Source organism: Artibeus jamaicensis, unplaced genomic scaffold, assembly GCF_021234435.1.
Source record: "Artibeus jamaicensis isolate MK-2021 breed Jamaican fruit bat unplaced genomic scaffold, CSHL_Jam_final contig_685, whole genome shotgun sequence".
Taxonomy (NCBI): Eukaryota; Metazoa; Chordata; class Mammalia; order Chiroptera; family Phyllostomidae; genus Artibeus; species Artibeus jamaicensis.
In genome coordinates, this window is record NW_026521924.1 from 26,537,166 (window position 1) to 26,552,699 (window position 15,534).

Here is a 15,534-nt window from a genome sequence, read left to right on the forward strand (position 1 = left end):
AGGGGCCAGGCAGGAATGTCAACGAGTGTCCCATCTGGTGTGGTGACAATGGCAGTGACCAGCACATAGATCGCAGGCACTTGGTAAATACTGGTTGAATGAGTACATTTATTCATATACCACATTCATCCATTATACCAGACATATTTATTAAACAGCCCTCAAGGAACCCTGCAGGAGATTTGGGGAATAGAATGGCGGACAAAACAGACAGTTCCTTTCATCAGGTGGCTTACAGTCTGGTTGGAAAGACAGATGGAAATTAAGTAACTTAGACACCTGTAAAAATGGTTATAGCCACTGCCTTGTGAAAAGGTGGGAGATGGGCTGATGGAAGCTGCTGTAGGCCTTACTCAGAGAGGGCCTGGGGAAATCATGCTAGAGCCGAGAGCCCCGAAGGGCAGGAGGGAATGGTGTTCCAGGCAGAAGGAACAGTGTGTGCAAAGCCCAGTGTGCTGGACTGAGACGCTGAGGGAAGGAAAGCCAGATCAAGGCTGTGTTAGAAGTCTTGGCTTAGTCCTAAGAACAGCAGAAAGCAATTGGAGGTTATAAGCAAGGATGAGGAGAGGGGACAGGTTCATTTATGTTGTCAGAAGTCCCTTAGGCCGTAGCAGGGAGAAAAAAAACAGAGGGAGGCCACCATGGCCCCAGGGAGATGGGTGCAGAGGTCACAGTGGTTGTCCAGGGCACAGAGGGCAGTGGCATGGCCCTGAGCGATGGCTGTGGAGGGCGAGAGCAGCTGGTGGGTTCCATGGATGTTTAGGAGGCAAGCTTGATGACACTGGGTGATGGATTGGGTCTGAAGGTTGAAGAAGAGGGAGGAGGGGGACGATCCCGGGCTTTTGGTGTGAGCACCTCTCCCCCTGAGATAGGGGGCAGCCAGTTTGCACTCAGCAGATGTATTTAGAATTGAAATCAAATGGGGGTGGTGGAGGCAGCCAGAAATGTCCAGGTTTGGGCCACAGCTGCTGTCTGCCCAGAAGCCTGTGATTGCTGTTGGCAGGTTTGGATTTCTAAGCCCTTGAAAGATGTTAGGAGTCAGTCCTCTCTCTACTCCCTTTGGCCGACTGGCCATCTGTCCTCTCCATCCAGCAGGCAGGGCCACTGTTCTCAGCCAAGGTAGCCAGAGCGCTCAGGGGGGTGTGGAAAGGTGAGCCGCCCACCCGCCTGGGAGCCTCCATCTGCTTTTGATCCCTCCTAGCCTTTGAAGTCGCCCCCCACCCCCCACCTTCCAGCTGTCATCTCTCCGGCTCCTCCAGCAGCCTCACACTCCCCCAGTGCTTCTCAGTCCCTGGGGACAGGGGTGGTGACAAGGGTAACAAATGGTGCAAGCCGCTGGCAGCAGCCGGCCAAGGAAAAGGCCAGAGGGCGGGGCTTGCATGCCTCTTTCTTTTTGCTCCTCTGGGCCGGGTTCTGAAGCAGCAGGGTTATCGGGGGTTTGCAATTATGCAGCTCAGGGGAAGAAACTTTCTTTTGTAAATGAATCCCATGCCTTTGCTCCCTTTCTCTGCCTTCTTGAAAGAGAAGCTAAGTCTTTGTCTTCCCCCCAGATTCTGTTAGACTGTCTGATTTCTCTCCTCCCTCTCCTGCAAAGAGGATAAGCCGGTCTCCTATTTCAGGTAATTGTGTGGAGGGGAGAAGGGGGAGCCGGGCAGGAAGCCTCCCCCTAAATTGCATGAGAGCTCAACTCTGTCCATCAGACCCCAGTAGGAACCAGTGGTTGTCGGATGATCTTCATGGCAGTTCCCGGTGTCTGCCTCAAGTGTACGTGCCAGGCTTTTGTCTGCACAAACACAGGTCATGTCGGCGGCGGCTACCCTTTGAGGAGTGCACACTCACTCATGCCTTCTCTGACATACCTGCCAGGAAGAGCAAGAGGTGTTTTCTCCATCCTCATGTCTGAGGCTCAGAGAAGCAAAATGACTTGCCCAAGGTCATACAGTTGGTAAGATGTAGCTAGGATGTGAGCCCCTGCAGCAGGTGACAGAGCAGGGGGGCCGGGGCAGGGTGGGGGGTGCTCTGACTGGGCGGCTTAGTGGACACACTGGATTCAAATACTAACCAGTTCTACTGACAAGCTGTGGTTAAGATCACACACCCCAAAGCCAGAGCTGGTTCCAGCTCTAACCACCAGTCACTTCCTGAACCTCAGTCCCCTCGTCGGCTTCATAAGATTAAACGACTATATATATATATAAAGAGCTCTTGGCTCCAGAGTAAGTGGTCTTTAAGTGTTAGTTATTTTTATTTCTATTATCTATAAACTAAGCAGTACCATCGGTGTCAGGTTAAGACCTTGAGAGGCCTCAAAGAGATCAGCCTCCCTCCTCCACTGCCTCATGTAATTCAATAATAAAATAATATGACCCATAGAACACGAACGTAAAACTCACCCTGTGCTGAAATTTAAAAAGCGTCTTTTTAGATCTTCGTGGCAGAACAGGATCAGTTCACGAGACAGGAATGATTCACATATCCTTGGTGCCGACAGTTTGCTCAGACCTAAACCTGTGTTCAGTCGGCCTTTTGGGACACAGAGGGCGGATAATTATATCTCCCAGGGTGGCTGAGAGAATCAAAGGAGGTAATGTACAAGTAATCAAGAACATTGGCTGGCATGTAATAGGTGCCTGGGAAATGAGAGCTGTGATCAGACTTTCCGGAAGGGTTTTTCTCACTCTGTTCACATCACTGTACTTTGGGTGAGAGGTTTGCTTCTGTAAGATAGCAGTACCTCTTAAGTTATAGCAGGAAAGAACAATTGTCAGGCTCTTAAATTAAGATCCTGCTTATTTTGTGAGCAGAACATTTTATTTTAAATATATATATTTATCTTTAGAAAGGGGGAAAGGAGGGACAAAAAGAGGGAGAGAAACATCAGTGTGCGTTTGCCTCTCTTGCACCCCCTACTGGGGACCTGGCCAGCAACCCAGGCATGTGCCCTGACTGGGAACTGAACTGGCAGCCCTTTGGTTCACGGGTTGGTGCTCAGTCCACTGAGCCACACCAGCCAGGTCTGTGAGCAGAATATTTCTATTGCTTCAGTTTTGTTAGTGATAGTTACTTATTTGCCTCTGAAGGATCATGTTGTGATAGGTATGTTTTAATTTTAGATCTTACATTGCCTGCCAAAGATCTAGACTCAGGCAACTGGCTTTATTTTCTTCGGAGTTAATTACCATGCAAATTAATTTGAAGAAGGACAAATCTTTTAGTTGTTATATTGTTATATCTTAGTGGATCGATTCTTTTATCATTACTGTATATTCCTCTCAATCTCTATAATGGTTTTTATGTACAAGTCAATTTGAAATGATTTCTGCTTCCTTTTAATTAGTATTTGCATCATATGAATTTTTACAATATTTTGCTTTGAATCTCTGTGTATCTTTATATTTACAAGAGTCTTATAATAATCACAGTCCATTGTTTAAAACCTAGTCTTGTAAACTTTGTCTTATAATTTGTTATGTTTCCATTTTTTGTAATTATTGTAATGTAATGTAAATGTATATTAAGTGCTTGCATTTAATACAATTATTGATAAATCGGTTTAAATTTATCTCTTTTTTTGCAATTCATTTCATCTCTTCTGTGTTTTTTCTCCCTCTACCTTCTTTTGGATTAATCAACTATTTTTATTACTTCATTTTCTTCTCTATTAGCTTGTTAGTAGCCATTTTTTAATTATTATCCACTACATAGGTACCCTGCACATTATAGCACCCTTGGTAAATCTGAAAGTTCACTGTAAGTGCTTTTACAACATCCAGGAAAACGCAATGTCCTGAGAACAAGTTAACTTTGTTCGTCCCCTTCCTGCTCACGTGTCCACCTTCTACGCGGTTCCCCATTCCCTGCTGAACTTTCATGCCCCCAGAGCATTCTTTTGTAGTGCAGGTCTTCCGGTGGCAAACAATCTTGATATTGGTTTGTTTCATGTTGGAGGATTTTCTTGCCGACATAAAATTGTACATTGGCAGATGAGAGTCCGTTTTTTTAATATCCATCATTTCCGTTGAGAAGCCTTATTACTCCATCTTTAAAGTTAACTTGTCTTTTCTTTCCCCTCTGGCTGCTTTTAAGGATTAATATATTCTCACACATGTGCTATTTGACCATGATACGCATGCTCAGGAGTGTTCTTCTCTGTGCTTATCCTGCTTTGGATTCTCAGAACTTTTTTATTCCCTTAGCTTGGTATCTTTCATCAGTCTTGGGAATGTTTCTGTTAGTTTCTTGTTGAATATTATTTCTGACTTGTTCTCTCTCTCCTCCCCTTCTGTGTATGGCCTCTGTTACATGTATGTCAGACCTTTTCTCCATGCCCCATGTTGCTTGTATGCTTTTTAAAAAACCTATTTTCCAACCTTCTTCCTGAGATTTGTCTACTGACGTATCCTCCAGTTCATTAATTTTTTCTTCTTCTATGTCCAGTCTGCTCTATTGAGTTCAGAATGTCAGTGATTGTGTTTTCAGTTTTAGAATTTCCATTAGATTTTCTTTGAAGAGACTTCAGTTCTCTAGTAGCATTCTACCCTTAAATCCAGGTTCATGATCATATTATCACAGCGGTTGGGGAGTCCATGTTTGATCCTCCCAGTATCTGAATCTTACATGGGTTTGGATTTTTGTCTGGGTTTTTGATCTTTTGGTGGTGTCTCCTTGCACGTCTGGTAATTTTTTATTAAATGCTAAGCACTGTGTATAAAAAATTACAGAGACTCTGGAAGATGACGTCTTCCCTAAGAGAAGAATTACTTTTCTTTTGGCAGGTGGCAAATTACTTTGATCCAACACAGGATTAAGGTGGCTGGAGGCGGGAGCTATTTGCTTTGCCCTCAGTCCAAGGGAGTAACCCTTCAGGGGTGCTGGTCAAAAGCCTGGTGTGTGTTAAATTATCGTTGAAAACAACATTTTCAAAAATTAAAAAATAGAAGCCGGGCGTGTTTCCCAAGGCCTCTCTCCTCCTTGATGAGCCATGAACTCTAAAATTTGCTTCCGTAGTCCTGGGAGATTGCCAGAAGCTCTGCTTCATTTCTTGCCTTCTTAGCTCTCTCCCTTTCTGCTTGGCTTCTCGCCTCTCACCCCACCCAGCTTAGGTATCAGCAAATGCCTCAAAGGTAGTAACTGTCAACAATATCCAGCTCTCTTCTCTATTGTTCTCCTATCTCTACAGTCTTTGCCAGCTGCCTTCGCTGAGTTAGCCCTGAACTCCAATTTTTGTGCTGTGCTCGCCCCCACCAGCCCAGCGAGGCTAGAAAACTCTGAGCCCTTAGTTTCTTCCTCTGTGTTTATAAATTGGCAAATGTCTTGCCAGGAAACGTGGTAGAGGTCAGGCTTCACTGGGTCCATTTCTCATCTCTCTGGGATCTTGGGCCCTCAAACTCTGCCTTAGTTGCCCTCCAGTGCCTTAAAACAATGTTTTCCAGCTTTTATTTTTGATTATGTAAATGAGATGGAACCAAAAATGCAAACTATGCCAGCCTATCTGGGGGGTAGACTCAATTAGACAGTGTAATACATTTTAGGAAAATTAACTTATTGTCATTTTTTCCCATAGTGGAGGAAAATGCAACTTTAAATCACACTAAGTGGAAGACTTCAGATGAATTAAAGACTTAAATATGACAAGTAAAATTCCAAGTCAATAGCTTAAAATGTAGACAAACTTTAATATCCCAGGGTTAGGGAAAGAATTTTTACATTTAGAAAAAAAGTTATAAATTATTGGGGAAATATATAAAAAATTATTGTCTAAAACACTATAAATAAAGAAAACAAAATGAAAGATTAAGAAAAACTTATAGTGTCTAAAACCAACAATGAGAAAACTGTACTTGAACAACAATAAAAACATTTTTAAAAAGACCCCAATAAAATGAAGTCATTTATATAAAAAATAAACAATAAAAAATAAAACCAACAATGTGCCAATACCTAGATTCTGCAAGGCACTCCAACAAACCAAGAAGAAAAAAAATAAAGAAAAAGGGAAGAAAATCCAGTAGGAAAATGGGCAGGGATAAAAGATATAAATAGACAGTTCTCAGAAACTCCTATGCCCCATAATTATGTGACTATATGTTTCAACTCACTAGTAATCAGAGAAATGCAAATTAAAACAACTATGAGATATCATTTTCCACCCATCAGCCTGGCAAAAATTAGAAAAGTGGACAATACTGAGCGTTAGCAAGAATTTATGTAACTAGAAAGCTTACGTACTTCTGCTAGGAATCTAGAACGGCGCAGGAACTACAAGGAACAGTCTGCGAACATGCACATAAATATGTTTTATTATTGTATGTTTTCTATATTTTTTGTTTGTTTAGGCTTTTTTTAATTTTATTTATTTATATTTAGAGGGGAAGGGAAGGAGAGAGGGAGAGAATATCAATGTATGGTTGCCTCTCATGTGCCCCCTGCTGGGAACTGGCCTGCAACCCAGGCATGTGGCCTCCCTGGGAATCAAACCATGATCCTCCGGTTTGCAGGCCCACGCTCGATCCACTGAGCCACACCAGCCAGGGCTGGTTTCTATATTTTTAAATATTCGTTCTGTTTCAATGAAGATGTTCCTTGCAGCATTGTTTACAGTGGCTGAGAGGGGGAGGCTTCCTGGACACTCATCCCCAGGGCGATGTGTAAACACAATAGAGCAGAGCCCAGTATGGAATTCTGGCCTCAGGCTGGGTCGTCAGCAACATGCACACATTTTAAAATCATAGTGCAGACTCCGGGAGGGGGGAGTCTAATAAACAATGAGATCTCATATATAACATTATCCATGTAAATTAAAATGCATCGCACATAAAACAGTGTGACATTGTGCAAGGAGACATATTTAATACATTAGCCTCATTGTTTAGGGTGGAATGGGAAAATGAGGATAAACAGGAATTTTTTTTTAATCTTGCAGAAAGCTAATCACTCTATTATAGGTTTCCTCCCTCCCTCCTTGCCAATCCCTCTCCTCCTCCAGGCCTGCCTCCCTCCCACCCTGCAACAAGGTGCCAGTCAGATGACAAAGTGAACAAGGTTCTGGGCAGGCGCTGTGCGGGGAGATACAGACTATTTCCACATTGCTCGGTCGGTGAGAAGAGTAGGCAAGGGGTGAGTGCACCGAATACCCGAGGAGTAACGCTCTGTCCCAGAGCTAAGACAAACACATTCCTGCCCTGCTGTAATGTCAACAAATGCTGTTTGGATGTGGTAAGAGCTCTTGAGGATGACAGCGACACTCAGTAAAATAAATAAGCCATGTGACTGAGGCCAGAAGTCACATTGCTATGTCTTTCCTTGTCAGGCTTTTCCAAAAGGATACAATAGAATGGATCTCAAATGCAAAGGCCTATAGAGACCAGGAGGAAATGTCAAGGGAAAAGGAGGGTCAAATGTAAGACACTAGGGAGGGGTGGGGACTGTGGCGGATTGGAGCCTGTATGCCTTGACTAAGCTGGTCTGCCACTACTTAGCTCCAGGTAGCATTGCCATGCAGAAACATGGCATTATCCTTTCATTTTTAAGAGAAGCTGAAATTCTAGGTTCTTGTGTGGAATCACTTGGTTTTAAAACACTGGCAATGGCTTTAAATATCTTTCAACCCTGAGGATGCAGAAAGGTAGTTCATTTTGCTGCCTCTAATACCCATGCTCATAGCACCTGGACATTTAGAGACCGGTGCTATTTTTAACATCACTGTTTATTTTTTAACCTTGAATTATTTGCATAGACCCAGAAGGATGAAGGGAATGAGTGTGGATAATGTGCTACTTTCTGGCACCTACAGGCAGTAGGGTCTGTGTTTGCCATTTGCTGAGCTCCATACAATACGCTCGAAGTATTAAAAGAACGGGACTCCCAGGCCTCTCTCCTGGAATGTCTGCAGCTTTGGGGGAAGGAGAAAATAGGCAGCCTGGGCCGGTGGCTCAGTGGGACAGAGGGTTGTCCCATACACCGAAAGGTTGCAGTGTTGGTCCCCGGTCGGGGCACAGACCGAGGTTGAAGGTTCCATCCCTGGTTGGGGCACGTACAGGAGGCAGCTGATCGAGGTTTCTCTCTCACATCTGTGTGCATGTCTGTCTGTCTGTCTGTCTCGCCCCCTCCCTGTCTAAAATCAATAAACATACCCACGGGTTAGAAGTAAACACATTAACAGGCACAGAGCATGCATGTATACCTGGGGAGATTTAGGGGCTAAATGCATGTCAGCTGCTATAAATAAGCAGTGGAATTCTCTTGTCAGATTAAAAAGTGTATATAAAGCACTTTCTATGTGTACGTCCTGGAATGAGTGATTTCTTTCTGTGTTAAAAATTAAGTGTGTCGGGAGCACAAAGATGTGAGGTAACCACCCAGCAGCACCGCGCTGGCAAACTAAAGCCGGGGTTGGCAGATATTTTCTACCAGATACTAAATATTTCTGGCTTTGTGGGTCTCTCTTGCGATCACTCAGAAGTGGCAGCATGGAAGTGGTCAAGGACAACTCAGTTAACTGATGAACAGCGCTGCATCCCCCAGAGACATTACTTACGGACACTGAAATCGGAATTTTACAAATTTCTCACATGTCATGAAATGTTCTTTAGATTTTTTTCAACCATTTAAAAATGTAAAAGCCATTCCTGACTCATGCCCCCCCCCCAAAAAAAAAAAAACAGATGGCAGGCTGGCTTTGGATGGACCGTTGGTCAGCGTCAACCCCTGAACTAAATAAAATGTTAAGAGCACCATTGAAATCTCCAGGGTACCACTTCCCAAACTGCATCCTCCTTCTCTTCCCAGAGTTAACCACTGTCCTGAAATCAGTGTTTATCACTCCTACCCATACTGTTCTACTTTTATTGCACGTGTCTGTGTCCCTAAACAGTGTGTAACACTGGTTTGTGTATTTTTGCACTTCACAGAAGTGGTGTCATACCTTGGGCACCCTTCTGCCTCTTTGCTCCGTACTTTGCCTGGCAGTCTGCTGTGCTTGTGTGGAGCTTCATTCAGTCTTTTTCAGGGCTGTATTATATTCCATCCTGTGAGCGTATTGCCCAGCTATTCATTCCTGTGGTAGTGAATGGGCATGTAGGTTGCTACCTACTAAGTCCTTTGTTGACATGTATCATCTCTTCCCGCCTCTTTATGTATCATCTCTCCCCATCTCTTCACCGTGACCTTGTCAGAGAGGGGCTTTGATGATCCCCACTGCCCAGAGGAGAACACTTTTGACTTGGGGCAGTCTGGTAACTTGCTCAAGATACCAAGTAGTGACCCTGGAATTTGAATCCACAACCTTTTCACAGTGAAATCGGAGTTCAGAACTGCTTTGCTCTCTGTCAGTGCACTGTGTTTATTAACACAATGATAGCAGATCTTGACCTTGGAGACTGACATGCCATCCATGAACTTAGCCTTTCTCTGAGTACAGCTTGAACTGGTGTCACACGGTGCTGGTTGTAGTTCAGTCCCTTGCAAACTGCCATACCCAATGTTGCTTGCATTAGCTGGGAGCCTCATTTCCTTACTGCAGTGGGGAGGGATGGGGGAGGAGAAAGTACTGACGTAGGGCAGGGGTGGGAAAAGTTTTCGATAAAAAAATGAAAATGACCCACGAGAACTGTCCCTACCCTTCCCTGCCCCTGGAATGTTTTATTGACATTGTAAGTGATAATGGCTCTCGTGTATTCGTCCTTGGGAGGGACCACAGTGATGGCCTGCGAGTTTTGCTGCCTCGAGGGGCTTGATGTCAGTGATGCCTTTCTCTGTCTGAACAAGTCACACCGTGTCACACCGTGTCCCTTTGTTCCTCTGAACTGCAGCCAACTCCGACTTCTCCCTGGGCCTGTGGCTTCTGGGAATCTAAATTCAAACACTCTCCCTGATCTGTTTCTCCCTTCCTCTCCTGGGATGTCTTCCTGGGCCACTCCAGCTTATTCAGAATACGTTTACAAGAGACCAAAATATATCATTTTTCTAGTGGCAAAATACAGTAGGAAGGAGGGGAAAGTTTTAATCAAGCAGCCTAGTCTCTGGGGGAGAGCGAGTTCTTCATTCCAATTCATGAAAAGTTTAGTGAATTTTGATTGTGTAGAATTTGTAAGACGGCTGGGCTGAGGTAATCAGATTTTGTATTTGTACTCTTAGGGAAAGAAGTAGGAGTCCTTAGGAAGCATGCATCATTAATGACTAAACGTTTTCCTTTGTTTTCTTGCAGGTACAAGGAAATGCTAGAACTAGTGATCTCACCCAGCCTTACTGTAAACGGCACCTGTCTGAGTAAACTGAAGTGTACTGCCGGCGCCGATGTCCGGACTCTGAGTGACGTAGAAGGTAGGCCTGGCATGGGTTATGGTGGGCCGGAAGTGGTCCCCGCTGAACCCACGGAACCCAGTAAGGGGCTAACACCCCCGGACGCCCGTCCTTTCCATACTACCACTAGTCGTTGTAACGATTTCTCCCCCAGCTGTTCAGATGGTTGCCTCTGCACCAGGACTTCAGCATCCGTTGCTGAGAATTTTGTCTAGTCACCCGAGGTGAAAGTGCGCTCGTCCGTGTCCTGAACTTCCTGTGCTGGTCTCCAGTTCCAGGCAATGCTGACACCTCCACAGAGACTGCCAGTTTCGGGTGTGCCTGGGTCTCTGCTCCGTCGCTCAGCACTCTCTCGCCACCTCGGCATCCAAGCAGGCGTCTCATTTGAAGGGGTTGATGTTGGGACAAGAACCCGTCTGCCTTTTGCTTTCAGGTTGGGTTGAAGTCAAGGAAGCAGAGGGGAGAGTTAAGCTGGTTTTTAAAATGATTGGCAAACGATGCAGCTGGACTAGTTTTCACCAGAACAATTCCAGCTATTGTTTGCTTGTTTGGGATCCGTCAGCCTTCCTGGTAGAGCTGGAGTTAACAAAAGGCTCTGAGCTGTTCTGTTTAACCACTGGGTTTAACCCTTTACGGGGCCGCTCTGGGATTTGTGGCTTGTATCTTGTGACCCCCCCAGCTCTCTCTCCTTCCCAATCTGTATTTGATGACAGCTTATGGGGCACAGATGCTATGTGACTGTCATGGAAAACCAAAGAGACGTGTGTCTAGTTGAATATAACATCACAAGGAATTTGCTGTTAAACAACTCCAGGCTTCTGGAAGTAATTATTGATGTCCCCAAGACAGTGACATTTCCTTTACATGCCAGTAATAAAGCTGGAACAGCCCTCCGCCGGGCTCCCATGTCCAAACTGCAAGGCAGAGAACACGCCCTCCTTCTTCCTGGCACTTCGGAGCGTGCGTGTAAACCGCCCCGGCCTCGTTGAGAATCTGCGAAGGTGTAGTGAGCCCTGTTCAGAGGTGGTCTTCCTTCCAGAGAGGCACAGGTCACCTCAAGACCATCTTCATTTCCCAGTCGGCAGAGCTAGAACCAGGCATAGCGCGCTTGCTGGGTAAGGGGGATCCAGTTCCGAGTCCCAGCTGCACTGCCGACCAACCCAGTGATCTTGGGCGAACTGCTGAACCTTCCTGTGCCTCAATTTTGTCACCTGCCAAATGGGGGCATGACCACGGCCCACTTCACAGGGTGCTTATCACAAGGATTAAATAAGGTAACGTTCTGCAAAGCACCTGGCAACCCTGGGGGCGTGGTGCAGAAGTCAGACTTGTAACTCCATGTCATTGTCCTCTGGGTCAAATAGTCACAGTGAGTTCAAAGCCATGGTCACAGTCTGGCAGCTCACAACCAAGTCTGACCCTCAGGGATGGCTTCGTTTGGATGACACTTTTTAAAATCGATGTGAGAGAGACATCAATTTGTTCTTCCACATGTTTACCCATTCACTGCTTGATTCTTCCATGTGCCCTGACCGGGGATCAAACCCTGCAACCTTGGCGTTTTAGGGTAATGCTCTAACCAACTGAGCTACCCAGCCAGGGCTGGATTACACTATGTTTTTAATAAAAGTTGTAAACATTGGGACAATTAAAATTCTGGATTTCAAGTGTCTTTTGAAATGCCCACAGCTTTAGAAACAGTGGGCCCATGTTCCCGCGCGGCTGCCACTAGTGGGAGCCTGGGGGCAGCCGTCCCTTCGGCGAGTCCCTGCCTTGTGTCTGTGAGTTTTGTGAGCACATACTTTGTGCCAGGCACTGTTCAAAGCAATGCAAATCTGCTTGATTCTGGTCCTTCTCCATCACCATGACAACCAGCGCTTGGCCTTGTGTAGACATTCATGTTTGTGAACTCATTCAGTCCCCATGACTACTAAGACATGGGAACAGTTATTAACCTCCTTTTCCTTACAAGGAAGCTGCGGCACAGAGAAGTTGTGCAGCTTGATCAAGATGGCACAGCTAAGTGACAGCCAGCATTGAACGTAGGCAGTCTGACTCCAAAGTCTGTTCTTCTATCGGTACATGGTGCTGTCTCTTGTATAATTACTACATTCCTGTTAGGCTATGAGCCCATTTTACAGGTGTGGAAGTTGAGCAATGGGAGAGTTAAGTAACTGGCTTAAAGTCGCACAACCTCGTGGCAGGGCCAGGCATCAAACCCAGGCACGCTGGTTCCAGAGTCCCCCCTTCTAAACTCAATCATCGATTTCCATCAAGCTCCGGAGAGTCCCCAGACCCCGATGTCCTTCCCCCACAGTAATGGCCCCACAAATGCCGTCTCTCTCCTTATTGTGATTTGAGCTGCTGGTGCCCTTCCCACCACCCTGGAGCCAGCTGTCTGCCAAGGCCGAGGCCACGGTGGTGGCAGCAATGGGGCAGAGAGAAGCGGCTCCCAAATTTTAAGCAGGGCAGAGCCCCGGGGTTAGGTTACAGACACACACACTTCTTTCTCTTGACATGGGCGTGAACTCCGGCAATCCGTAGGGGCCATTCCACCCTAGCTGTGGCCCCAGGTGCAGCCAGACCAGCTGCTCTTCCTGCCCGACCTCCTTGCCCCGCTCCTCCCGGGCCCTTAGGTCATCACAGAGCCATTATTGAGCGACTCAGCTCCAAGGGCCCAGCTCCACGGAGGACCCCAGGGAATCAGAGAGATAACCAGGGTCAGACCATGCCAGGCTTGCTGAGCTATTGGAAGGACTTTGGCTCGTACTCTGACCCCCGGAGACCAGCGAGGAAGGCGTTACAATAACCTAGTGAGAAGCGATGGTGACTTGAATGGAGTGGTGAGAACAGTCAGATTCTGGGTCAGTGCTGAAGGGACAGCCAACAGAACACCCAGCCACACTGTTCCATGTCCCGTTTCACCTTCTCCCTATTCCTGCTCCCTATCGGAAGTGACGTGTCCACTCGTCTGTCTGTCTCCCCCACAGTGTAACTTCCTGGAGGGCGGACCTTGCCCACTTTAGGTGCCTGCATACCCCACTGCTGAGAACAGGGTGTGACACACAGTAGGTGCTTAGGGAGTATTTGTCAAATGAATGAAGACAGAAGGCAGGGCACTCTGCAAGACCATAAGCCCGAATGACTGAATGTGTGCTACCCTCTGTGAGTACCGGGTGGTTTCACACCTCGCAGCCTTGGTCCCCTTGGCTGTCCCCCTGCCTGGAGTGCCCATCCTCTTCTCTTCTTTAAAAGACGGATGCATTTTTAGTTGCCAGGTGCGTGAATAATGTATGCAGTCCTTGTGACAGCTGGAGACGCTGGGCCAAGCTCCCCTTTGCGCATCTTGGTCTTTTCCTCTCTTCTCCAGAAGTAACAGTTACCATGTTTTGTGATTTGTGTATATGCAGTTATATATGTATATTTACTATAGAAATATAGTGTTGCTGGAAGAAAAATCGGGAAACATGAAGCAATCATATCACACGTATTTTCTATCATTTCTTGTGCACTCAAGACCCAATAAGTAATAATCTACCTCTTTTTTTTTCCACACCTCCTGGCACACCTAGAATAACTGAGGCCCAGTTCACTTAGCCACGCCCCTGTGGATGAACGCTGAGGTTGTTTTTTAAATTTTTGACAGCAGGGGGATGGTCCCGCAGGCTGTTTGAGTGGGTGCGCCGTTGCCCTAGGAAGACGCTGAAAGTAGGTCTGCAGCCTCTCGGTCCTCCCTGGGCCTTCGTTTCTGCCTCTGCAAGCTCCCCCTCTCCGAGCATCGCCTCTGCCTCCCGAGCCCCTCCGGAGAGAGGGCCGGTAGTTTCTCTGTCCCTCCTTCATTTCTCTAATCAGGTAGCCAGCACAGTGTCTGAGGCACCACCTGTGTACCCGGCACTGGGGACCCGGTGGGGATCTGAGCCTGCCCACTGCCGGCCTTCAGGGACTTTGCTGGGTGAGCAGCTCTCTGCTCCCAGGGTCACTACACGTCACATCCTACAGGCTGGGGGCTCAGCCAGGCCCCACGTGTGTCCCTGCCCCATTCTCAGCTCACTGTGCAAAGTTGGGCACATTTCTACCCTCTCGGAGCTTCAGTCTCCTGCCTAGATAATAAAAGTTTGTTCACTAAATTGTCCCCAAATGCTTGCCATGGACCAGGCCCTGGAACCGGTGCTGGGAGTATAACAGTGAACAAGACAGACAAGTCCCCACTCCTAGAGCTCATGTTCTCGGGGAAGGGGCAGGCACCGAATTGTTAAACAAATGAGGGATGGTGGTCATTTCTATGAGAAATGGAGCAGAGAGAGAGAGACCTGCCTGTGGGCCAGGGGTCGTTAGAAAGGCTCAAGCTTGGCGTTCAGGGCCTTGCAGAACGCTCGCCGCTTAGAAAACACTCAGCAGAGGTGAGCCGTGTGTCTCTCCCTCTTGAATGTGCTTCCAATCACCTGGGACCATGTTACATTGCAGGCTCGGACCCAGCCTTAGAGTCTGCATTTCTAACGAGCTCCCAGGTGATGCTGGTGGACCCGAAGCACCATCAGGTGCCGATGGTGCTTCGGGTCCACCGGCCACTCTGAGTAGCAAGGTGCTGGCTCAGTAGTTCTCAGATCCTCTTGTGCATCAACACCGCCCCCCACGAGGAATTTCTGTTAGCACAGACACCGAACAGCCCCACCCCCAGGATTTCTGGTTCTATACAGGTCTGGGCAGGCACCCTGAGAATCTGCATTGCTAACCGGTCCCTAGTATGCCGATGCTGCCGGCCCAGCGGCCACGCTCTGAGAACCAGGTTCCAGTGCTGGTTTTAAACCTGGCTACACATTGGAATCTCCTGGGAAGTAAAAAAAATGTTAATATAATGTCCAGACCCCACCCTCAGAGAGTCTGATTGGCCAGAAGTGTGACCCAGGTAACAGGATTTTTTAAAGCTCTGAAGACGAGTATATCGTTCTAGACGCTGACTTCCTCCAAGACAAAGACAATTCTTTGTATACGTATTTAGATTTGTGTCCCAAATGAGTGCACACCTTGGTGCCTGGCTTGTGACAGATCCCTAAACATTATTCATGAGTGAGTGGCGGATGGAAGGATGGATGGATGGATAGGTGGATGAAAGCAGTCTTGAGGAATCACAGATAATTTCAAGTTGATATTGGCTTTGAATCCTTAGTAAACTTCATGTTCCCCCCACCTCATGTCCAGATCTGTAAAGTACACACAGAAACTTCCTCACCGGGT

General features: G+C 46.8%; 1 protein-coding gene across 2 annotated transcripts in view; it reads left to right on the forward strand.

Annotated features, from left to right (window-relative positions):
• EYA2 (EYA transcriptional coactivator and phosphatase 2) overlaps positions 1–15,534 on the forward strand; it is a 201,548-nt gene that overhangs the window by 59,094 nt on the left and 126,920 nt on the right. For both annotated transcript variants that reach the window (XM_037164709.2, XM_037164710.2), the window contains exon 2: positions 10,205–10,320. In XM_037164709.2, coding sequence (XP_037020604.1) covers positions 10,215–10,320 — 106 coding nt within the window. In that variant the 5' untranslated portion in view covers positions 10,205–10,214. The remainder of the gene's footprint in view (positions 1–10,204; positions 10,321–15,534) is intronic.